The 24,932-nt window shown below is 52.3% G+C and overlaps 1 protein-coding gene across 4 annotated transcripts in view; it reads right to left on the reverse strand.

Annotated features, from left to right (window-relative positions):
• Positions 1-4,262: 4,262 nt before the first annotated feature.
• MORC2 (MORC family CW-type zinc finger 2) overlaps positions 4,263-24,932 on the reverse strand; it is a 107,461-nt gene continuing 86,791 nt past the window's right edge. For 2 of the 4 annotated variants that reach the window (XM_050923702.1, XM_050923704.1), the window contains 7 exons: positions 24,735-24,881; positions 24,583-24,637; positions 16,525-16,666; positions 15,824-16,015; positions 15,628-15,721; positions 14,526-14,714; positions 4,263-4,694 (listed from right to left, as the gene is read on the reverse strand). In XM_050923702.1, the coding sequence (XP_050779659.1) occupies positions 4,626-4,694; positions 14,526-14,714; positions 15,628-15,721; positions 15,824-16,015; positions 16,525-16,666; positions 24,583-24,637; positions 24,735-24,881 (888 nt within the window). In that variant the 3' untranslated portion in view covers positions 4,263-4,625. Of the gene's footprint in view, positions 4,695-14,525; positions 14,715-15,627; positions 15,722-15,823; positions 16,016-16,524; positions 16,667-24,582; positions 24,638-24,734; positions 24,882-24,932 lie in introns of those variants that run through there. The other 2 variants (XM_050923703.1, XM_050923705.1) reach the window with 2 other exon arrangements.

Raw genomic sequence — 24,932 nt, forward strand, 5'->3', positions numbered from 1 at the left:
GGCAGGAATTTCCCCCCAGGTCAGATTTTTTTTCTCCTCCCCCTGCAGCATGTGGGGCATTTGCCAGGATTATCTGGGTATCCCTCACTTAATCATTTCCCTGTCAGTGTGGGGGCCTCGGGACCTAGTGCACCTCGGACCCCTCTAGTCTCAGCCCGTGGCACCTACCCAGTCTCCTGTGGGCTGGAATACCTTGGTCTCGATTTGGATGCTGGGGCAGTGTGCGGGTGCTGGCTGAGGCTGGTGTCCTCTGCTACACAGGTCAGACTGGATGGTCCATTTCTTTCTTCCGCTCTTAAACTCTCTGACTCTTGAGGGAGGATGGGGAAACTCGCAGCAGTCCTGCTTCCCGGGGTGGTTCCTCTGGCTAAGCGTCCAGTCACCAGGGCTGCTAGGCTGAAATGTCCTCAGCACTATATTTACCTGAAAACTCCCACCCCCAGCCAGAGGCATTGGATCCTCACCCAACTGCCGGTCCCTTCCACTGAGCCCTCTAGAACAGCTGCCCGTGTCTTGCCTCTATGCTCAGGGTTTAACTGAGGGCCATATTTGGGGTCAGTAAGGAATCTTCTCCCAGGTCAGACTGGCAAAGACACTGGGTTTTTTGCCTTCCCCTGGAGCATGGGGCCCAGGTCACTTGCAGGTTTAGTGTAAATGACAGATTCTCTGTAACATGAACTCTTTAAAACAGGATTTGAGGCCTTTGGTAACTCCGGCAGAACTCAGGGGTCTATTATAGGAGCAGGTGGGTGAGATTCTGTGGCCTGCCAGGTGCAGTGGGTCAGACTAGATGATCGTGATGGTCCCTTCTGGCCTTAAAATCTGAGTCTCTATGAAAACAGCTAGTGCAGAAGTGTTCTGGGTAGAAGCTCAGTCCTGCACCTTCAGTAACTCCCTGGTCAGGGGGTCGAGTAATGCTACTTCTTGCCTTGGGCGCCACCTGCTGGCCGCTTTCTCACACCAGCTGCTTGGTGTTTTGGGTACCGTAGAACCCCTGTTAGGAACCCTGCGGGAATGGAAGTTGTTTGTAACTCTGAACAAAATACACTTTCAAAAGTTCACAACTGAACAATGACTTAATACAGCAGAAGAAAAATGCTTTTAATCATCTTAATTTAAATGAAACAAGCAGTTTCCTCAGCTTGTCAAATCCTTTTTATAACTTTCCCTATATTTTTCGGTAGTTTACAGGTAACACATTACTGCACTGTCCTTGCTTTCTTTGGCTCTGCTGCTGTCTGACTCTGCACTTCTGGTTCCAAATGAGGTGTGTGGTGGACCAGTCAGTTCATAACGCTGAGGTCCTACTGTAATGTTAGGTCTTTGGTAAGCCAGGGGGCTCAGCGCATTGCTGGTATGTCCAGGAGCTGAGAGAACAGTGACCAGAGAGGAGAGTGTGTGTGAGTTCCCTGTGCGACAGGGAGGGGGCAAACCTGACAGATGTCAGTCAGATTGCTCCATGCACGACTGGAAGGCGTGGGGATACGAGGCTGAAGGCGGTATAAGAACCTGTATAGGAGGGAGGCTGGAGGTTACAGTGCAGGGAGCTGAGATGCCCTCGGGAGCTCACCCACCCTCGCAGGCATAGTGCAGAATGTCCAGGGTGAGTACTTGTCTAGAGCACCCCCACGGTTAGTAGAGGCCCCACAATAATGACTGCTCTCTAGGAGCCGTCAGGGTTTGAAGGCTCCCCTATCTTTGCCAGTAGCAGCACTAGTCCCCCTACTCCAGAGCTTCCCGGCTATCCAGCATGCAGCATATTCACTCAGCTTTGACCTCTGAGCTAGTTTTCAACCTATCCGAAGGGCAGAGGATCCAGGCCACCAACAGTGAAAGCAATGGTTATGGACCCAGGAGACCAAAGCAGCACTCAGATGTTTCTTCCTTTCACCATAGGTCATCAGTTTACATGAGTTTAACTCTACAACTCTTTAGAAACGGGCTGGTGAGTGTTCAGGTTTTAGTGCGGTTTGAGTAGCCGACCCTATGGATGGATCTTTTGTTCCCTTTCTGGTTTGCCATCAGTTTGGCAGAACCTCCTCTACATCAGGGGAAAACTTTTTTCCTAGTATTTGCTTGGACATTTCTAACAGCTGTGGGGTCAGAGGGCTCTGGATCTCTTGAACATTTCTCTGTGCATTCCTCAGCAATCAGGCTGTGTTTGGTTGTGTGTCCAATTCCTCTCCCCACCAAACAAAAGCTTTAATTTTTTCCTAATGCAAAGGAGCCCTCAGATTCACAGAGCCACAGTGTTAGTCTCATATTATTTACAGGCCCTGTTAATATCTGCTGGCTCTGAGTACTTTCCCTGGGGAGGTTTCGGTTGCTGACATCCTACTGTCCAGCTGTTGGAACTGCTGGATGAGGGGCCTGTAGGCTTTATTACTGGAATCGCAGTGGAGAGTCTGAACAGGGCAGCACATCCTGCTCCTGTTTGCTACAGGACACGAGGCCATTAGAACAGTAGTTTGCTCGGCAGGAAGTAACTGGTAGTTAGGAAAGTTATGGCCCTCCACTTAGTAGGCACTGCTGCACTACAAATGAGGCCAAACAAGCTTTTGGAGACTGGGCACTTAATTGAAGCCTTTGGAAACCAGCTGCCCTCTGGTTAACTAGGGGAGGCAGAAAGTAGCATCTCTCCACCAAGAAGGACACCATCTTGGGAATGGCTAAGGGACAGGAGTCTATTGGCCACACTGTGCTAAGGAAGAGGCAGGGTTTCTGGCCAAGGGAGGCAAGGCTGCAGCAAGGTGTCTTGCCCATGATGCTCCTGAAAGCAGCAGCAGTTCAGAGGCAGACATGCTCGTCAGATGGGGGGCTGGACAGGGTGCCTGAGGCTTTTGGAGTAGAGTGAGGGTGCAGGAGAGGAAGGGAAGCTGAATGTGTTGGGAGTGGTCACACTTCTCAGTGATCTGAGGGTTATAATACAAGCTCCCTTCTTGAGTTTCTGCTTGCAGGAAAAAGTCACCTTGAGCATGCCACTCTTGCTAGAATGTTAGTGCCTTTGCCGAGAGCTTTTTCTGTTAACAATATTTGCATTTCTAGAGCAGTTCTGGCACAGCGAGAAGGGGAGTGATGAGGTTTAGTGAGCGCTGCTGGTGAGCACTGATGGCTATTGCATAAACACACTACCAGCGTGCCTGGGATGCCCCCTCTGTGACAGACCGTGGCCCGTAGCACAGGGCTTCTCAACCTTTTCCTTCCTGAGGCCCCCGAGAACATGCTATAAAAGCTCCAGGGCCCACCTGGGCCTATGAAGCTAAGATGCTAAGGTTTCAGCTTCAGCCCCAGTTGGCAGGGCTCAGAGCTTCAGCCCTATGAGATGGGGCTATAGCCTTCTGTTCCAGGCTTCAGTGCGGCTAACACTGGCCCTGCTTGGCAGACCCCCTGAAACCTTCTTGTGGTCGCCCAGGGGGGGATTAGACCTCTGGTTGAGAACCACTCCCCTATCACTTTTAAATACAGCCTCCAAACCCCACACTAGAGAGGCTAGCGCTCTTCCTTACTGCTGAGCTGGGGCTCGGTGCGATCCAGTGACTAAAAGGGGAACAGCTCCATTTCCAGTGCTCTATTTAAAAACAAGTGGAAGAGGCCAAGTGGAGCAAAGCAAGAAAGAGCAGAGGGAGTGGCACTTAGAACACAGGGTCAGTTTTATTTTGAGCTGGTCAGGGAGTCCATCTGCCCCTTGCAACTCACATCTCACAAAATGGCAGCACTGGTGACAAACGTGCAATAGGGGGCTGTAGAACTGCTAGGAATCTTGCACTTCAACCCTCGCACTTCCCTGCCCTGAGAAATCACAAGGTACCAGAACCCCAGCAGGCTCAGTCCCATCACTGTGAGCCTCTTCCGCTCACATCTACACACATTAAAACATCAGCAGGTCTAAGCTTCCTGGGTCTGCTAACAAAGCCTCATTCCCCATGTTTGATGCTATGGCTGTGTAATAAGGGCTCTGAAAATCTCACATCTACGCTCAGCTACAACATCCTTAAGGTTCAAACCCCACCCCCTCAATGGAGACTGTGTGCACTGATCCCTTGGTGTAGTTAGAAGCCCTGGCTCTGACCCTCCTTTGGCCCAGTTACCATAGTCCTGAGGTCCAAGTCCCATCCAGCTTCTGCTCAGACCCTCAAGGCCTCAGCGTAGGCTTTTCCATTAAGTTGCTGCTAGATTTTTCCCTTCTTTATCTGAAGAGGCATCAGCTACAAGGTGCTGGATAGGATGTTCTGGTGCCAAGAACTAGGCATAGATCTCCAGCATACTCCAAAAGGAAAAAGGTTCTTGCATTTTTACTGTACTAAAAAAACCCCAAACCTCACAACACAGCTGACCTCCCGTCATACCAGGCACAGTTCCTGTTTCTTTTAAAAAATAAATATTTATAAACAAAGGGAAGAGATTTGAAGAACTACAATGTTAAAAATTGTCCTGCCAACAGCACCAATGTCTTTTGCATGTAAAATCACAAGAACAGGTTGTACACAGACACATCAATATAATAAACAGTCTAATGGCCCTCCCCTTTCATGCGCTGCTTGGGTCCCCTCCACTGCAGGAATCCACATTTCAGAACACAGGGACCAACTCCTCCATGCTGCTCGCCGGTGCTGGGTCTGGAGTGCTCAGTCTCCCTTGGTGATCAGGTCCTCAATATATGCATCCAGCTCATCATCAGTATTAATATCGATGTCCTGAAACCAAAGGCGCAAGAGGAGGTTATTTACTTGTAATGGGAGGTTCTTCGAGATGTATGGTCTCTTATCTGTACTCCACTGAGGGTTTACACATGCGCCGTGTGTCCGGAGCCAAGAATTTGAAAGTAGTAGTATTTGCTAGAATGCACATGTGCTCTTGCTTCGCCTCATGGTTTTGTCCAAGGCAATAAAAGGCAGGGCGGACCGACCACAGCCTCAGTTCCTTCCCCACCACAAACTGAACAGATGTGCAGCAGAGGGAAAGGAGGGTGGGAAGTGGAATACAGATAGGGAGCCCACATCTCGAAGAACCTCCAGTTGCAGGTAAGTAATCTCCTCCTCTTCTTTGAGCGATGGTCCCTACTGTATTCCACTGAGTGATTAACAAGTAGTACCTAATTTGGAGGAGGATGCAAGGAAGAGGATGGAATGGTGGACTGGAAGACAGCTGCGCTGAACAAGGCATCCCTCCCAGAGTTTTGCACCAAGGTGTAATGAGCAAGGAAGATTCGTACTGACCTCCACATAGCTGCCCTGCATATATCTGAAAGTGGTACATTGTGAAGGGTGACTGTAGTAGATGCTTGAGCTCTTGTGGAATGGGCTCTCCCCACAAGGAGTGGAGGCTGTCCCAATAACCAACAACAGAGCATAATGCACCCTGAAATCCACTTAGACATCCTCTGTGTGGAGATTGCCTGCCCCCTTAATCCTTTCAGTAACAGCAACAAACAGTCTAGGGGACTTCCTGAATGGTCTCGTCCTCTGCAGGTAGAAGGCAAGGCCCTGAGGAGGTTGAGGGAGTGAAGACGCTGCTCCGCTGCTGAGGCATAAGGCTTTGGCAAGAAAGCGGGTAAGTGCATAGGTTGGTTGAGATGAAAGGCAAGAAACAACCTTAGTAGAAACTTGGGATGCTGACGCTGGGCAACTTTGTCACTACGGAACACAGTGAAAGGGGGGTCCGCCATCATTGCCCCAGTTCACTTATCCGTCTCATGGGAAGTAATAGCCCCAGGAAGGCAACCTTCACGGAAAGGAGGGACAGGTAACATGAAGCCAGTGGCTCGAACGGCAATTTCATTAAATGTCAAGAGAACAAGGTAGAGGTCCCATTGGGGAGCAATAAGTTAAATGGGTGGGGAAGGTTCTGAGGAGACCCTTTCAAAACCTGGTAGTCAATGGATGAGTAAATAGGGAGTGCTCTTCCACACGGGGAAGTGGGGGGGATGGAAGGCACTAAGAAGAGGAGGTAGTCCAGAAGACAGGGAAGTCCTCAGGGACAAGGCCCCTCTATTGGACCAGGAGGCGTAGCGCTTCCACGTGGCCCACTAGGAATACCTTGTGGGCTCTTTCATAGAATCACAGAGTAACAGGGTTGGAAGGGACCTCAGGAGGTATCTAGTCCAACCCGCGGCTCAAAGCAGGACCAATCCCCAACTATATCATCCCAGCCAGGGCTTTGTCAAGCCTGACCTTAAAAACCTCTAATGAAGGAGATTCCACCACCTCCCTAGGGAACCCATTCCAGTGCTTCACCACCCTCCTAGTGAAAAAGTTTTTCCTAATATCCAACCTAAACCTTCCCCACTGCAACTTGGGACCATTACTCCTTGTTCTGTCATCTGCTACCTCTGAGAACAGTCTAAATCCCTCCTCTTTGGAACCCCCTTTCAGGTAGTTGAAAGTAGCTATCAAATCCCCCTGCATTCTTCTCTTCTGCAAACTGAACAATCCCAGTTCCCTCAGCCTCTCCTCGTAAGTCATGTACTCCAGCCCTCTAATCATGTTTGTTGCCCTCCGCTGAACTCTTTCCAATTTTTCCACATTCTTCTTGTAGTGTGGGGCCCAAAACTGGACACAGTACTCCAGATGAGGCCTCACCAATGTCGAATAGAGGGGAACGATCATGTCCCTCGATCTGCTGGCAATGCCCCTACTTATACAGCCCAAAATGCCATTAGCCTTCCTGGCAACAAGGGCACACTGTTGACTCATATCCAACTTCTTGTCCACTGTAACCCCTAGGTCCTTTTCTGCAGAACTGCTGCCTAGCAACTTGGTCCCTTGTCTGTAGCAGTGCATGGGATTCTTCTGTCCTAAATGCAGGACTCTGCACTTGTCCTTGTTGAACCTCATCAGATTCCTTTTGGCTCAATCTTCTAATTTGTCTAGGTCCCTCTGTATCCTATCCCTACCCTCCAGCGTATCTACCACTCCTTCCAGTTTAGTGTCATTTGTAAACTTGCTGAGGGTGCAGTCCACACCATCCTCCAGATCATTAATGAAGATATTGAACAAAACCGGCCCCAGGACCGATCCTTGGGGCACTCCACTTGACACCGACTGCCAACTAGACATGGAGCCATTGATCATTACCCGTTGAGCCCGACGATCTAGCCAGTTTTCTATACACCTTATAGTCTATTCATCCAGTCTGTACTACTTTAACTTGCCATCAAGAATACCGTGGGAGACCATATCAAAAGCTTCGCTAAAGTCAAGGAATAACACATCCACTACTTTTTCCTCATCCACAGACTCAGTTATCTCCTCATAGAAGGCAATTAGGTTAGTCGGGCACGACTTGCCCTTGATGAATCCATGCTGACTGTTCCTGATCACTTTCCGCTCCTCTAAGTGCTTCAGAATTGATTCCTCGAGGACTTGCTCCATGATTTTTCCAGGGACTGAGGTGAGGCTGACTGGCCTGTAGTTCCCCGGATCCTCCTCCTTCCCTTTTTAAAGATGGGCACTACAGTAGCCTTTTCCCAGTTATCCAGGACCTCCCCCGATCGCCATGAATTTTGAAAGATAATGGCCAATGGCTCTGCAATCACATCCGCCAACACCTTTAGTACCCTCAGATGAAGCGCATCCGGCCCCATGGATTTGTGCTCATCCAGTTTTTCTAAATAGTCCTGAACCATTTCTTTCTCCACAGAGGGCTAGTCACCTCCTCCCCATGCTGTGCTGCCCAGTGCAGCAGTCTGGGAGCTGACCTTGTTCGTGAAGACAGAGGCAACAAAATTCATTGAGTACATTAGCTTTTTCCATATCCTCTGTCACTAGGTTGACTCCCTCATTCAGTAAGGGACCCACACTTTCCTTGACTTTCTTCTTGTTGCTAACATACCTGAAGAAACCCTTCTTGTTACTCTTAACATCTCTTGCTAGCTGCAATTCCAAGTGTGATTTGGCCTTCCTGATTTCACTCCTGCATGCCTGAGCAATATTTTTATACTCCTCCCTGGTCATTTGTCCAATCTTCCACTTCTTGTAAGCTTCTTTTTCGTGTTTAAGATCAGCAAGGATTTCACTGTTAAGCCAAGCTGGTCACCTGCCATATTTACTATTATTTCTACATATTGGAATGGTTTGTTCCTGCAACCTCAATAAGGATTCTTTAAAATACAGCCAGCTCTTCTGGACTCTTTTGCCTCTCATGTTATTCTCCCAGGGGATCCTGCCCATCAGCTCCATGAAGGAGTCTAAGTCTGCTTTTCTGAAGTGCAGGGTCCGTATTCTGCTGCTCTCCTTTCTTCCTTGTGTCAGGATCCTGAACTCAATCATCTCATGGTCACTGCCTCCCAGGTTCCCATCCACTTTTGCTTCCCCTACTAACTCTTCTCTGTTTGCGAGCAGCAGCTCAAGAAGAGCTATGCCCCTAGTTGGTTCCTCCAGCACTTGGACCAGGAAATTGTCCCCTACACTTTCCAAAAACTTCCTGGATTGTTTGTGCACTGCTCTATTGCTCTCTGCTCTCTCAGCAGATATCAGGGTGATTAAAGTCTCCCATGAGAACCAGGGCCTGCGATCTTGTAACTTTGGCTAGTTGCCGGAAGAAAGTCTCGTCCACCTCACCCCGCTGGTCTGGTGGTCTATAGCAAACTCCCATCACGACATCACCCTTGTTGCTCACACTTCTAAACTTAATCCAGAGACTCTTAGGTTTTTCTGCAGTTTCATACCAGAACTCTGGGCAGTCATACTGTTCTTACATACAATGCAACTCCCCTACCTTTTCTGTCCTACTGCTTGAGAGGATATCTTAGAATTATAGGACTGGAAGGGCCTTGAGAGATCTAGTCCAGTCTCCAGCACTCACAGCAGGAATAAGTATTAGCTTGAGAAGCACTGGTCTAGATATCTGATGTGGAGGACCAGCAATTTTTTTCCCTAATGTGCCAGGGACCGGTGGCATATTATTATCCTATTCGACGCTCTTATGAGGACATTTGCTGCAGACCAGCAGCCGATGTGCCGGTCCGTGGACCACCACTTTGAGAAGCACTGATCTAGACCATCCCTGACAGGTGTTTGTCTAACCTGCTCTTAAAAATCTCCAATGATGTACTGCCAACAAACATTCCCATTGTAGCAAAGATGCCCATCCAAAAACCAAGTTCTGAGGTGAAGCATCTGTGGATCAGGATGCCTGATCCTGCTGCCGTGTTGCGTGAGCAGCTCCAGGAAAGTTTGCAGAGGACGCAGGGGAGAAGCTGACAGGTAAAGAAGGTGGGGAAACCAGAACAGGCGTGGCCAGAAAGGGGAGATCAGAATAATTGTGGTCTTCTCACTTCTGATCTTGTGGGGGGACTTGTGGCAGCAGCAGTAGAAGGGGAAAAGTGTAATTGATCTGGTCTGACCAGTGGAGGACAAGGGCATCACCTTGAGAATGGGTTCAGATCTTTCCCCCGCAGAGCAGTATGTACTGAACTTGCTACTGGTGTGGGAGGCAAGGAAGTCCCTGGCTGGAGTCCCCCACAGGCTGAAAATGTCGTTAACTACAGTGTTGTGAAGCTCCCAATCGTGATCAACTACGTATTTTCTGCAGAGAGAGTCAACAGTCACATTCCGAGTCCCCAGAAGATAGGCTGCTGACAACAGGATCTTATGGGCAATGCACCAATCCCACAGATGAACTGCTTCCACTCAGAGTGAAGTTGACCTCATGCCCCCTTGTTAGATGATATAATAAATGGTGGTGGTGTAGTCAGACATGATGAGAGTGAATGGATGGAAAAATGCGAGACTCTTTCTATACCAGCTGAAGCCTAGTATATTGATGTGCATTCTAGATTCCCAAGGGGTTCGAGACCTTTGCATCATGTGCTCGCCCATGTGGGCACCCCATCTGGCGAGTGATGTGTTCGGGATGATCGTTGTGTCCAGGAAGGATGGGAGGAAAGGCATCCCGGTGCAGACCTGGCTCAGGTCCATCCACCACCAGAGGGAGGAAAGCACCTCTGTGGGGACTGACAGCAGAAAGTCCATAGTATGTCGCATGGGTGAATAGACCCTCTGGAGCCACAGCTAAAGACGGCCAAATCGAAGGTGAGTGAAGCTCACATATGTGCAAGCTGCCATGTGGCCAGGGGGATAGGCAATTCCTGTCTGGAACAGAAGGACCATTGACTACTCAGGCGACGAGTTCCTGCACAGTATGGAACCTGTCCCTCAGTAAGTAGGTTCATGTTGAGACCATGCTGATGGAGGCCCCTATGAAATCCAGTGACTGTGCAGGAACCAGAGTTGATTTTACACTCACCCTCAGGGAAGGAAAGTAATTTGAGTAACTTGGAGGTTGAGGCTCAAAGCTTGTCCCTGGACTGTGCTGTTAGCAGCCAGCCAGGTGCAGGTGTGTAGTTACCCAGAGATCGTAGCATAGGTCTGGAATCCTTGAGGGAATGGCGGGAATTGTTGGTCTTCCAGTTAATCAGGCGAGACTAATCGAAAGGGAGGTAATCTACGGTATTCTGTACCTCCCTGGGGAAACCAGATGAACGTTGCTGTGATTTTCCCTGCATGACGATTCCCACAAGCCATCATGTGCAAAGAGATATCTGCTGTGTCCACAGCACCATTCTCATGACCAGTTTGCCCTCCTCCAGGACAGCCTGGAAATGGGTTTGACCTTGCTGGTGGAGTTTGTCAGTAAAGTTGAGAAAGTCATATTTGTAGTTCGAGATCTTAAATTGGAGGCTAGCTGATGAGAAGACCTTGCAACCCAGAAGATCCAGTTGCTTCCCCCCTTGTCTGCCAGGGTGTAGTGTGGGTACTGCTGCCTGACCTATTCCATTGCCGCTTGGATCACAAGGAATTGGGTGAGGAGTGGGAAAATAGAAACGCAGACCCCGTAGCAATACGTATAGTAACTCCTCGCTTAACGTTGTAGTTATGTTCCTGAAAAATGCTACTTTAAGCAAAACGATGTTAAGCAAATCTAATTTCCCCATACGAATTAATGTAAAGGGGGGTGAGAGGTTAGGTTCTAGGTTTACACACAGAGAGAGAGAGAGAGAGAGAGAGAGAGAGAGAGAGAGACACATTGCCCCTTTAAGTACGCTGACCCCACTCCAAGTACACTGCCTTTTTAAGTAAATCAGAACGTTGAGACAGCAGCAGCTGCCAGCAAGCTCCCTCTGTCCTGAGCCCTGTCGTGTCTCCCCTGCTCTGTGGAGGTGGGGTACCGGAGCAGGGGGAAAAGCGATCCCCTGACATCAGTACCCCTCTTCCCCACCCACCCCCTGCACAGCAAGCAGGAGGCTCTCGGGAGCAGCTCAGAGGCAGAGGGCAGGAGTAGCACATGGCAGTGGGGGGAGGGACATCTGAACTGCCCGTTCCAGTTCCAGCCAGCTGAAGAATGGCATCATTGATTGGTAGAGCCACTCTGGTCGATACTGAGGCCTGAACGATGTTCAGAAATGGGTGCTGTTTGTCCTGTATTTCCTCCAATGGAATATGAAGGTCCTCAGCCATCCCGTGCAGGAGGTCTTAGAACTGGCGAAAGCCATTTGGATGCAAGGGAGAAGCCAAGATCACTGCTGTGTCTGGAGAAGACGATGGAAAAATTGTTCCTGCTGTGGAATCAGTACTAGTGGAACCAGACGGAGAGGCTCATCCTGAAAAACCAGTTCTGATCACCTACTCGAAGATGCCTGAAGTGGGGATAGGGTCAAACTCTCTCCTGCTGAACAGGAAGATTCTGAAGGTGGATATTGAGGCAAGGACCCCCAGTATGGCCAACAGAATCGATCCAGCACATGCTGCAGAGGGCCCCATGCAGTGGGTTACCAGTGGCTTCTCTGCTGGGGGAGAGGAGGGTACTGCTATGAAGCTGCAGGCCCTTTTGAGTAACTCACAGTGGCAGTAGCGGATGGGTGGCCCTTGTGCTCCATTCAAATCCTCTGATGATGAAAACTAGGATTTCGGTTCCAAAAGTGGTACTGTTGGAATCCTATAAACCAGTGGTTTTCAACCAAGGCCGGGGCTCCCTGGGGGGCCACAAGCTGGTTTGAGGGGGTCCAACAAGCATGGCTGGCGTTAGACTTGCTAGGGCCCAGGGCAGAAAGCTGAAGTCCCACTATGGAGGACTGCAGCCCGGGGCCCTGAGCTCCAGCACCTGGGGCTGAAGCTGAAGCCTGAGCAACTTAGTTTCGTGGTGCTGCTTGTGGCATGGGCCACTGGGCAATTATCCTGCTTCCTACCCCTTAATGCCAGCCATAGATTTTATATGGAGAAACATAGTTGTGGTACAAGTGGCCTGTGGAGATTTTGTAGCATGTTGTGGGGGCACCAGAAAGGAAAAGGTTGAGAACCCCCACTATAATCCACAGGGGAAAAGATAGAAGCACAATTCGACTGAGGTAAGTCCTGGGTTGGAGATTGTACCTCCCTAGGCAGACTGTAGAGGAAGGCTTAGGGACCTCGCTTCCCCTATAGCAAAGAGTTCATGAGGCCCAAGCACCATCTCCAACCTCTCCAGAGTCAGTGGCATGTGCTCTGTAGCTGGAAGCGGAGCTGGAGCAGAGCACTGTTTCAAAGCCACTAGTTCCCTTGACTTAGGGCAGGCTGACTCAGAAGGTGTGTGCGTCTCGGTACTCGGTATTGGCCGATCCACTGGCCTTCGTGATTTCTTGTCGTGCTTGTGAGCTTGGGAACATACTGCTTCTCCGTGGCTGGAACTCGTGGAGGGTGAATCATCGTCCTTGGACCTGGAGGAAGATTTACTGCCATGCACACGGCATATGCTTCCTTGCCTCTTGAGTAGGCCCCAGCATGGGGTCCGTAGTACTGGTACCAGCAGAACTGGACTCGATCTCCGTGGTCAGAGATGCATTCCTGGGTTTCTCAGGCTGATGTACAGCGGGGTGCCCTGGTCTGGATCTCACTGCAGCCGCATAGAGACCTCCATGAGGTGCTCCTTGAGGCAGAGAGCCTGCCTTCCTGGTTACGGCTTGGGAAGGACAAGCAGATACTACACCTGGATGAAACGTGGGCTTCTCCCAAGCAGTAGAGGCAGCGCTGTTGCTCGCTGCTGACTGAAAACAATCATGTTCAGGAGGTGCAGACCTTAAACCCTGGCATCGTCAGTATAATCCAGAACAGATATGGGTGCTGGGTTGGGATGGAGGGACAGGTAAATGGATTCCCCAAAGTCTCTTATTGCCTAAAAACTTCTACTAGACACTAAACTACAGTAAAAACAGCAAAAACTAGACAAACAAACTACGTAAAATTCTGACTTTCCTTTTTTAAGCAGGTATGAGTCAGACCAAGTGGTGGTGGTAAGGAACTGGAGATGCAGTCAGTCTGCCTTGCCCTTTGTCATTTCAGACAAAACCATAAGGCAAAGCAAGGACGTATGTGTGGGCCAACTGACACCACCACTTTCAAATTCTCTAGCTCTGGACGCATGGCACACACGTAAACCCTCAGTGGAATACAATTGGGACCATCACTTGACGAAGAAGAGATGTTATGGCAGATACATCGAAGCAGGGGATGGGAAGCAGGGAGAGAAATGCTGTGACTTCTCTTCAGACAACTCTGCAGCAACCCTTGCCATAACATTCCTGTCAATCTCCCTTAAGCCCGGGGGATTGCTATTTCAGGAGTGAAGAACTTCACACATTTACACTGCAGATGAATAGTTACTAGTAGCACTGCCAGCTTTCCTAGCTGTGGCCTCATTAATAGACAACCACGCCCCAAACCCTATTGAAGCCCTGATGCTCCCCTCCCACCTTACAATCCTACATTCAAGTTTCCACATTAGACACCATCCTGCTTTAGAACTGGGCAGAAATTACCACCAGAGCACATCACCACTTCTTAACCAGTCCCAGGGATTGCTACTGAGGCCACGTACAGACTACCCGCCGTATCGGCGGGTTAAAATCGATTGCTCGGGGATCGATATATCGCATCTAATCTAGACGCGATATATCGATCCCCGAGCGCGCTTATATCGATTCCGGAATTCCATCAACCCCAACGGAGTTCCAGAATCGACACGGAGAGCCGCGAACATCGATCCCGCGCGGTGTGGACGGGTGAGTAATCCGATCTTAGATATTCGACTTCAGCTACGTTATTCACGTAGCTGAAGTTGCGTATCTAAGATCGATTTCCCCCCCCTAGTGTGGACCAGCCCTGAGACATATGAAGTACTCCCTCTTCCCAGGAGCAGAGCACAGAGCTTCTTCTGCACACGTGGCCCCTGGTGGCAGAGAAGGCCAAAGCCAAGTGATGTTTCTCCTCTGCCTGGCTGTTGGTGTAATCATTGAAATCTGAGGACAGTGGGGTGTAAACCAGAACTCCCCAGTCACTCACGCGAGGGGCAGCATCACACACCCACACAAGTGAAAAATCAGGCTCTGGGAATTTAACCCCACCTGCAACACAGAACACTGAGTTACTGAGGACCAAAGACAAAGCTGGAATGTAATCAAGTTCTGGGCTAAGTGAAGTCCTAACTTTCCTCAGTGTCTCAGCTGGGCCCAATCCAGTGGCACTCAGTAATTCTGCACCTGGGGTCTCACCCACCTCCTGCACTTTCTGCAGAAGTGCCACAATATTAGTCCTCAGCTTCTGCAGTTTCTCCTCTGTCTCCTTAAGTTTTCTCTCTGAGCTGCGGAGGTTTTCCTCACAGACTTTGGCCCGAGCATCAGCACGAGTCTGATAGGAATTGCATAAGTTCTGCAGACCCATCTCGTACTGTTTGAAATATTCTTTCTGTAGGTAGACAAAAAAGTGAGTCAATATGCTGTGACAAGATCAAGCAATACCAAAGCCCCACCCCCAGCAGAATTTCCCCAGCAGCTGCAATCTGCCCATAGTAATGAAGGGGACTCCAGATGCCAACCTCTGATACTGCCTGGGAAACAACAGAAGGAGTCACTAGTTACATTGTTCATTTCTGGATTTTACCATAGCAAGTTAGCAAACAGGCTGCCCTGTTCCTCCAAGAGCAGAGCCCAAAGCTCAGAAATGGACTCTAACATGTATCCTTCCTCACTCTGAGGCCACAGAAGTACCACGCACCCTGCTCCCACCACTCCATTGTAGTTTCCTCCCTGATTTACCGGTAGAAGCATCCAGGCAGAGCTAATATGAAGTTATTTGCCTAGCAAAGGACATCACTCTTTTTATTTCAGTATCTGATCACCATCCATCCCATTTGTTTTACATTATAAAAATTGTCCCCTCATTTGCCTGATTAAATAAAGAAGATGGATGGAAAAACCCTGAGAAAATCCAGTAATAAAACCAGAAGCTTTGTTTCACAGGCTAGTTAAGGTTGCCTTGTGACAACAAAGTCCTGGCATTTCTAACACTGAGCAGCATGACACTCAGTGGATCAAAAGAGGCACTTGCTGGCTCACACTGCATCCATGGACAAAGGGATAAAGAGGGGGAGAAATCGGCAGAACTCTGATCATTCACCATTTGGCATCTCAACAGATCTTCTCTGAAGAGCGATGATTTGGTAAAATAAATGTTGCATTCACATTCCCTCAGGAGGATGAACACTCCAGAAACATCCATTTGACCCCTCTATTCCCAAAGCAGAGAAACGCAGGATCTGAAAATTTTCCATTTGTAGACCCAGCACAAGTTTAGTGTGAAAGAGAAGCACTGAACTCACCAGAGGAAAAGCCATCAATTCTTCTGAACTCATGGAACTCAGCTCCTTCTTGGAGATGGGGAAATTTGGAGGTAAGAAGTACCGCAAACAATTCCTACCCAAGAGAAAACAAGCACCCACAGGCAGAGTTTAAAGTCTTGTTTGGAGATCGAAATGCTTAGAAATGGTACCGGCTGTGAGCACCAAATAAACCCACCGGAGTGTCTGGACTAGCAAATCCACAGTTTCCTGGTTGCTGCTGGGACCGGTGGTGTCTGGCTCAATTCGGGCACAGTCTGAGGTAGAAGGCTCAGCTACAACCTCCTCTTCTTCCTGCTGTGTGTCTGGACTCTGATGCTCTGGAGAAGGAGGCTTCATCAACCGTACATCCTCACTGCCCTTCTCTACCCTAGGGGGGTAGCAGGGAGTCACATACAGCCTTCTCCAGACCAGCCAGACCCTGTCACTCTGACAACAGCTCCTAAATTACGCCGCTTCTTCCAGAGCCACCCCCTACATACAGATGCCAGGTAGAAACAGTGCTGCTTTCCTTCCTTTGGGGGGAGAGAGAGCTCAGTGGTTTGAACATTGGCCTGCTAAACCCAGGGTTGTGAGTTCAATCCTTGAGGGGGCCATTTAGGGATTTGGGGATTGGTCCTGCTTTGAGCAGGGGGGGTTGGACTGGATGATCTCCTGAGGTCCCTTCCAACCCTAATAATCTATGATTCTATGCCTGTTCCCTTCACAATCACAGAGCAGCTTTCTCCAAACATTCCTGTGTACACAACCTTCCCAACATAAGAATGGATTATTCCTCTCTTCAGCACCTGTGAAAATGTAACAGGGTTCCCCCCTCTCCTCCCTGTTGAAGGAGGAGCATCTCCAGAGCTCCTGCAGCCAAAGATAATGGTTAATTACCAGCGATCTCTTGGTGTGGTATCTGTAGGCACGTAATCAAATTTCACCTTCCAGCGTATGGCATGCTTGCCCATCTCCACAGCCGTGACACGGCCTGTGAACCATTCCTTGTTCACTCGTACCTCCACATGCAGTCCTTTGTCTGAGACATAGAAGGGTAGGCATTAGGGGGTTTGGACAGATGCTGAAAGCACATGTCACACAGCTTTTTCAGGAGGGAAGCTCATGTTTCCTCAGTCCTCTGCTGGGAATGAACTTAAGTTTACAGAGGTGAAGCTCTTCCCAGGTGTGGGGTGGGAAAGACCTACAGATGGAGCAACAAGCTACGATGTGGGCCTCGCTGAGGCTGTAAAGGCACCTCTGATGCTTGTCGCTCACAGAGAATGAGCACGGGCAGGAAACAGTTCTTAAACCCCAGAATGCGGGCATAGCCCAGGGGAAGAAAGGTCCCCAAACAGAGAGAAACTAATGCTTGCTAATTTACTAATTAATCAATCTATAACTACTAGATACATAAATGGACAAGGTCACACTCTTAGTCAAGCTAAAACTGCAAAAGGAGCAGGGGTTCCTACTCAGGCCATGTGGTGATAAGAGGGAATTGGAGAGGCGCCAACCTGCACAACCTATTATCCCCTCAGCTGTGAGCAGGGGCGGTAAGTTGTATGGGCTCATGGTGCCCGGACGCCATCAATATTCAGGGCCCAGGGGCTCGGCTCCACCAATGTTTTGCAGCTGGGACTCTCCCCCAGCCCTGCCTGATGTCCCCCTGCCCTCCCCCAAGTGTCCCCCAGCTCCCACGTGAGAGTCCCTGCCTCTCCCCTGCAGCTCCACACTGACTCTGATCTGCTGGCTCCCAGCATCAACTGCCCTAGTGCTCCCCATCCCCCAGTGGCAGGGCAGGCTGCCCTTACCCTGCCCTTCTGCCTCAGACCCTTCCCTCTTCCAGCGGGACTCTCCACCAGCACAGCGCCCCCTGCCCACAGTCACTGCTCCTGCCCCACGCTGGGCAAGAGGAAACCCCATCCCTCACACCCCCGTGAGGGGCAGCAGCAGGGGAGGAGGCGCACATGTGATGGAAGCCTCCCCATCGCCACCACTACAAGGGAGGTGAGGAGGCTTCTGTACCTGAGGGGGGGTGCAGTGACAATGGTGCAGGGTGAGTGTGCTGCTGGGAGGGAGAAGGGGGTCTCTCCCCCAGAGCTCACTGCTGCCAGCAGGGAGAGGGCTGGGGGAGTCCTCGTCTCTGGCCCCAGCCCTGGAGCAGCTTCCTACACCCCAACCTCATCCTCAGCCCTGCCCTACCCCAGAGCCCACACCCCCAGCCAGAGCCCTCATCCCCCCTGCACCCCTACCCTCTGCCCTAGCTTGAGCCCCTCATCCCCAGCCAGAGCCCTCATCCCCCTGCACCCCACCCTCTACCCTAGCCCTGAGCCCCTCCCAAACTCATCCCCAGCCCCACTCTCCAGCCCTCACCCCTGCACCCCCTCCCACTCCTAAACTCCCTCCCGGAGCCTGCATCCTAATTTGCTGCCCCAGCCCAGGGCCTGAACCCCAGACCTCCTCCCCCAACCCAAACTCCCTCCCAGAGCCCTAGGCAGGTGGGAGGTAGAGTTGGGGGTGGGGGGCAGGTTCTTGTCACCACCAAAATTTCTATAAACCTGCTGTCACGGAGTGTGGGGGAGTCCGGCCCTGCACCCCTCTTCCTGGGACCCACAGTGACTCTCAGCCAGCCAGTAAAACAGAAGGTTTATTGGACAACAGGAACACAGGTTACAGCAGAGCTTGCAGGCACAGTCAGGACCCCTCCACCGAGTCCTTCTGGGCTTTCAGGGTGCTTGGATCCTAGCTAGGATACCCTGAATTCCGCCCACACAGCCCCAAGCCCAAACTCAAACTGCTTCCCTCCTGCCACACCCTTCCTTTGTCCCCATCCCGGGCAAAGGTGTTGACCTTTCCCCTCCCTTACCTAGCTCAGGTTACAGGCTCTGGCATCGTCCATCTCCTAAAGTCCTCCCCTGCTCTCCCGCTCCCCACACAGACAGTCCCTACTGCATCACATCTCTCCCCCCTTCGAGACTGAACTGAGCGGGGTCACTCTGCCCAGTGACCTGGGGAAGTTCAGGGTCCCCTCTCCGGGACAACGCATCCGCTGTCAGGTTGGCACTTCCCTTCACATGGACCACGTCCATGTCATAGTCCTGCAGGAGCAGGCTCCACCTCAGGAGCTTGGCGTTGGCTCCTTTCATCTGGTGCAGCCAGGTCAGGGGAGAGTGGTCGGTGTACACGGTGAAGTGTCGCCCAAAGAGATATGGCTCTAGCTTCTTAAGGGCCCACACCATGGCCAGGAATTCCTTCTCGATGGCCGCGTAGCTTTGTTCCCGGGGTAGCAGCTTCTTACTCAGGTACACGATGGGGTGTCTCTCCCCCTTTTCATCCTCCTGCATTAACACCGCCCCCAGTCCCGTGTCTGAGGCATCGGTGAACACCATAAAGGGTTTGTCAAAATCTGGGTTTGCCAGAACTGGGTCGCTAACCAGAGCCTCCTTCAGCGCCCGGAAAGCCTCCTGGCACTGCTCAGTCCAGATCACCTTGTCTGGCTTCCCCTTTTTGCACAGTTCAGTGATGGGGCCGGCTATGGCACTGAAGTGGGGCACGAACCTTCGATAGTACCCCGCCATCCCAATAAAGGCCTGGACCTGCTTTTTGGTTTGGGGAGCAGGCCAGTCTCTGATCACCTCCACCTTGGCTGGTTCCGGCTTCAGGCAGCCGCTCCCCACCCGATGGCCCAGGTAAGATACTTCAGCCATCCCCACCTTGCACTTCTCAGCCTTTACTGTTAACCCAGCCTTTCGGAGTCGGTCCAGGACTTGTTTAACCTGGGACACGTGGTCCTCCCAGGTCTGGCTGAAGACGCAGATGTCGTCAATATACGCCACGGCAAAACTCTCCATCCCCCTCAGTAGCTGATCCACCAGGCGCTGGAAGGTGGCCGGCGCTCCCTTGAGGCCGAAGGGCAGGGTCAAAAACTCATAGAGCCCCAGAGGGGTGATAAAGGCCGATTTCAGCCTGGCATCTGCGTCCAGCGGCACTTGCCAGTAGCCTTTGGTAAGATCCATAGTGGTGAGGTACCGTGCACCTCCCAGCTTGTCTAGGAGCTCGTCAGGCCTGGGCATAGGGTAGGCATCAGATACGGTGATGGCATTGAGCTTTCGATAGTCCACACAGAACCGGATTGACCCATCCTTCTTGGGAACCAGCACTACTGGCGAGGCCCAAGGGCTGGAAGATGGCTGGATCACCCCCAAAGCCAGCATGTCCCTGACCTCTCTTTCAAGATCCTGGGCAGTTTTACCAGTGACCCGAAAAGGGGAGCATCTTATAGGGGGGTGTGACCCCGTCTCCACCCGGTGGACAGTCAAATTAGTGCGTCCAGGCTGGTTGGAAAACAGCTGTCGGTACAGATGCAGCACCCCTCTGATCTCAGCGTGCTGGCCCGGGGTCAGTTGCTCAGAGAGGGGAATCGCCTCCAGGGGGGAACCAGCTTTTGTCCCAGGGAATAGATCCACTAAGGGGTCATCTCCCTGCCCCTCCCAATGTCCACACACGGCCAACACCACATTCCCCCTGTCATAGTATGGTTTCATCATGTTCACATGGTACACCCGACGGTGATGTGCCCGGTTTGACAGCTCCACCACATAGTTTACCTCATTCAGTTGCTTGATAACCTTGAAGGGCCCTTCCCAGGCGGCCTGGAGTTTGTTTCTCCTCACGGGGATAAGAACCATCACCTGATCCCCGGTGGCGAAGGCACGGGCTCGTGCTGTGCGGTCATACCAGACCTTCTGCCTCCTCTGGGCTCTGGCCAGATTCTCCCTGGCCAGGCCCATGAGCTCGGCCAGTCTTTCCCGGAAGGTCAGGACATACTCCACCACTGACTCTCCCTCGGGAGAGGCCTTCCCCTCCCATTCGTCCCTCATCAGGTCTAGGGGCCCCCTCACCCACCTTCCATACAACAGTTCGAAAGGTGAAAACCCGGTAGATTCCTGGGGTACCTCCCTGTACGCAAACAGCAGATGAGGTAAGTACTTGTCCCAATCTTGCGGATGCTGGTTCATAAATGTTTTTAGCATCATCTTCAGCGTCCCGTTGAACCTTTCTACCAGCCCGTTGGACTGGGGGTGATACGCTGAGGCCCAGTTGTGCTGGACCCCACATTTCTGCCATAAGGACTGGAGCAGGGCCGACATGAAGTTGGACCCCTGGTCCGTTAAGACCTCCTTGGGGAACCCCACCCGGCTGAAAATTGTCAGCAGCGCATCTGCCACTGTGTCTGCTTCGATAGAGGACAAGGCCACCGCCTCGGGGTAGCGAGTGGCAAACTCCACCACCACCAGGATGTATTTCTTCCCTGACCGGGTCATCTTGCTGAGAGGTCCCACTATGTCCATGGCCACCTTCTGGAAAGGTTCTTCTATGATGGGTAAAGGCCTCAAAGCCGCTTTCCCCTTGTCCCGGGCCTTCCCCACCCTCTGGCAGGGGTCACAGGATTGGCAGTACTGTCGGACATGGGTAAAGACCCCAGGCCAGTAAAAGTTCTGTAGCAGCCTCTGCCTGGTGCGCCGGATTCCCTGGTGCCCTGCGAGAGGGATGTCATGGGCCAGGTACAACAGCTTGTGACGGAACTTCTGGGGAACCACCAGCTGCCTCCTGATCCCCCATGACTCTACTTCCCCTGGGGGAGCCCATTCTCGGTACAGGAACCCCTTCTCCCACAGGAACCTCTCCTTGCAACCTCTCCTCATGGTCTGTACCGCACTAAGGTCAGCCCGGTCCCTGTGCTTCCGCAAGGAGGGATCTTTCTGCAACTCGGCCTGGAACTCAGCAGCTGGGACAGGAATGGGGACCGGCTCTCTCTTGCTGGCTGGGTCTGAGGCCGCAGCCTCTCTGCACCGTGCCCCTGGGCGTTCCCCGCTCCCTGAGTTAGGGTCCTGCACCTCAGGTCGAGTACCTTCCCTGTTTTCGGGGTGCAGTGCCATTTGCCGACTCTGACTACGAGTCACGACCAGGGCACTCTGGGTGTTACTAGGCCAGTCCTCAAGGTCCCCTCCCATTAACACGTCAGTGGGCAAATATTGGTGTACCCCCACATCTTTGGGGCCCTCCTTGGCCCCCCATTTCAGGTGTACCCTTGCCACGGGTACCTTGAATGGGGTCCCGCCCACGCCCATCAGGGTCAGGTAGGTGTCGGGCACCATCCGATCTGAGGCCACCACCTCGGGCCGGGCCAGCGTCACCTCTGCGCCCGTGTCCCAGTACCCATTGACCTTCCTCCCATCCACTTCCAGGGAAACAATGCACTCTTTCCGGAGGGGCAGCCCCGCGCCCACCCGGTAAACCAAAAACCCGGAACCGGGAGCATCCATAGGTGGTATGTTGCCAACCCCCCTTTCCTGGGAATGTAGCCCCTCCTCCGATTGGGTTTTTACCCAGTCCACCCTCTGCGGGTTGGGTCTGCTTGGTCTGTCCCTGAGCTTGGGGCACTGGGCCTGTATGTGACCTCGTTGGCCACAGCGATAGCAGCCCATATCTCGTGGGTCCCCTTGAGTGGGTCGGAGGGACCTGCCGCTGGATGTTCCCCTTTTGGGGGGGGTTCTCCATAGGCCCCCTTTGGGAGGTCCCATGTTGACTCTCTCTCTGCGTTGAGGCAGGCCTGCTCCTTCGAGACTCCTCCCTGCCATCCCCTGCCCGACTGTCCACAAATTGGTCGGCCAGCTGGCCTGCATGCTGCGGGTTCTTCGGCTTCTGGTCCATCAACCACAGCCTCAGGTCGGACGGGCACTGCTCGTACAGGTGCTCCAGTATGAATAGGTCAAGCAGGTCCTCTTTAGTTTGGGCCCCAGCTGTCCACTTGCGGGCATACCCCTGCGCCCGGTTGACCAGTTGTAGGTATGTGACCTCACGGGTTTTACGCTGGCTCCGGAACTTTTTCCGGTACATCTCAGGAGTCAGCCCAAACTCGCGGAGCAGGGCCTGTTTGAACAGTTCGTAGTCCCCTGCCTCCGCCCCTTTCAGTCGGCTGTACACCTCCACGGCTGTGGAGTCCAGTAAGGGGGTGAGAACTGCGATCCTGTCTGCAGGGTCAACCCTGTGCAGCTCGCAGGCATTCTCAAAGGCCGTCAGGAAGGTATCTATGTCCTCCCCCTCCTTACGCCGGGGCAGCAAGTGCTTATCAAAGCTCTTTGTAGGCTTGGGTCCCCCCTCACTCACCGCAGCCGGAGCCTCACTGCTCCTCAGCCGGGCCAGGTCCAGCTCATGTTTACGCTGTTTCTCCTTCTCCTCCCACTCACGCTGGCGCTGGTTCTCCTCATGTTTACGCTGGTTCTCCTCATGTTCACGCTGTTTCGCCTTCTCCTCCAGCTCTCGCCTCTTTAACTCGAGCTCTTCCCGTCTCAGCTCCCTTTCATATTCCAGCCGCATCCGCTCCACGGATGCCGAGCGTCGCCGGGAGGATCCCCTGCTGGGGGGTGTCACGGTGCCCTCGGTATACACTGGGCTCCTCCCCGCCCTTCCTCTACGCCTAGGAAGGGGGGGGTCTCGGGAAGCCCTCGTCCGCCGGCTGACCACTCCCAGCGGGGACAGACACTGGTGCCTGCGCTGCATCTGCTCGGCTGCTTCCCTCAGAGACAGGGCTCCGTTCATTCATGCGGTCTCCCTCCTCCAGCTGGGCAATCAGCTGGTCCTTGGTGTGTCTCCCTGGGTGCAGCCCCCTCTGCTTGCACAGCTCTAGCAGGTCACACTTGCGCCGCTTGGCATACATCTTCCTGCTGACCACTCACAGGCCGGGGTGCTCGCCGCTCCCCACGGTTTCCAGGGGGACCCCTAGTGCACCAGCCCTTCTTGAGGTCACCACCTCTCTGCCAGGGTCGAGCTGCAGACTCCTCCGCCCCTGGGACCGCTCGCTGCAATCCCCCGGGGGACCCTGTTACTGCAAAGTCCTTCTCACTGGGCACACACTCCCAGGGGTTAACCACCTCTTCGTTTTACTGCTCCCCAGTCACTTACTGCAGGAAGCGCCGTCCACGGGGTGCAGTATATCCCACCGCTGCCACCAGTTGTCACGGAGTGTGGGGGAGTCCGGCCCTGCACCCCTCTTCCTGGGACCCACAGTGACTCTCAGCCAGCCAGTAAAACAGAAGGTTTATTGGACAACAGGAACACAGGTTACAGCAGAGCTTGCAGGCACAGTCAGGACCCCTCCACCGAGTCCTTCTGGGCTTTCAGGGTGCTTGGATCCTAGCTAGGATACCCTGAATTCCGCCCACACAGCCCCAAGCCCAAACTCAAACTGCTTCCCTCCTGCCACTCCCTTCCTTTGTCCCCTTCCCGGGCAAAGGTGTTGACCTTTCCCCTCCCTTACCTAGCTCAGGTTACAGGCTCTGGCATCGTCCATCTCCTAAAGTCCTCCCCTGCTCTCCCACTCCCCACACAGACAGTCCCTACTGCATCACACCTGCCATCCCTGGCTGTGAGCCCAAGGGGACACATGACGCATGTGCGGGTCAACGGACACTGCTAAGGAAAGCTTCTAGGCTCAGGTGCATGGCAGGCATGCACACCCACATATGGAATACATACAGGGACCATCACTCGAAGAAGAACCTAGAGTTTTCACCACCCTTTACGTGTCCTGGGAATGGGACATGAGTCACTCCCCTTTGTGGAAGTTTTTCTTGTAACCCACAACAGGGATGGAGGAACTGCCTGGGAACGAGTGAGGGGGCTACACTCCACAGACAGCCCTGCTGACTCTTTGTGGCAGTACACTACAAACAGGAGAGCTCACTGATTCATGCAATGAGGCCCAAATCCTCCTTCACCATTAATATAAATGTGCAGCCCAGAGATTACAGGTCCCAGCATGCCACGTTTCAGCATGGTCAAAGAAACCTTAGCCACAATCGGTTAAACCGTATGTAAATTCCTTGGGGTTGGGCAAACCCTGGTCACTTCTGGCACAAACATGGTAACTGAGTTTAATGGTTTGCTACTCACCTTTTTGGGCTCTTTTCAGATCTGCTAGTTCCTCCTCCCCTGCACTGTCTGTGAGCTGTAAGCATAAAGAGCTCATGTTAGCCATCTCCCAGGAAGCTCATGAGAGCTCACTACCTCCTTTCCTGCCAAAGGGAACTCACTGCAATCCTCACCTCAACCACCACCTCGTTTGAGTCCTTCTTCTCCTCTTTCACTACCACAAATTTGCCCCGTTTCGTTTTCTCCTTCTTCTGCTCCACTTCCTCCTCAGTTCCATCCTCCATGGTGTTAAATGTCCTCTTGCGGATGCTGGAGGCCTGCTGAGAGCAAGTGATTTCTGGCTGAATCTTAAGGTTGGTGGCACCCATTCA

Source organism: Gopherus flavomarginatus, chromosome 15, assembly GCF_025201925.1.
Source record: "Gopherus flavomarginatus isolate rGopFla2 chromosome 15, rGopFla2.mat.asm, whole genome shotgun sequence".
NCBI classification, from domain to species: Eukaryota; Metazoa; Chordata; order Testudines; family Testudinidae; genus Gopherus; species Gopherus flavomarginatus.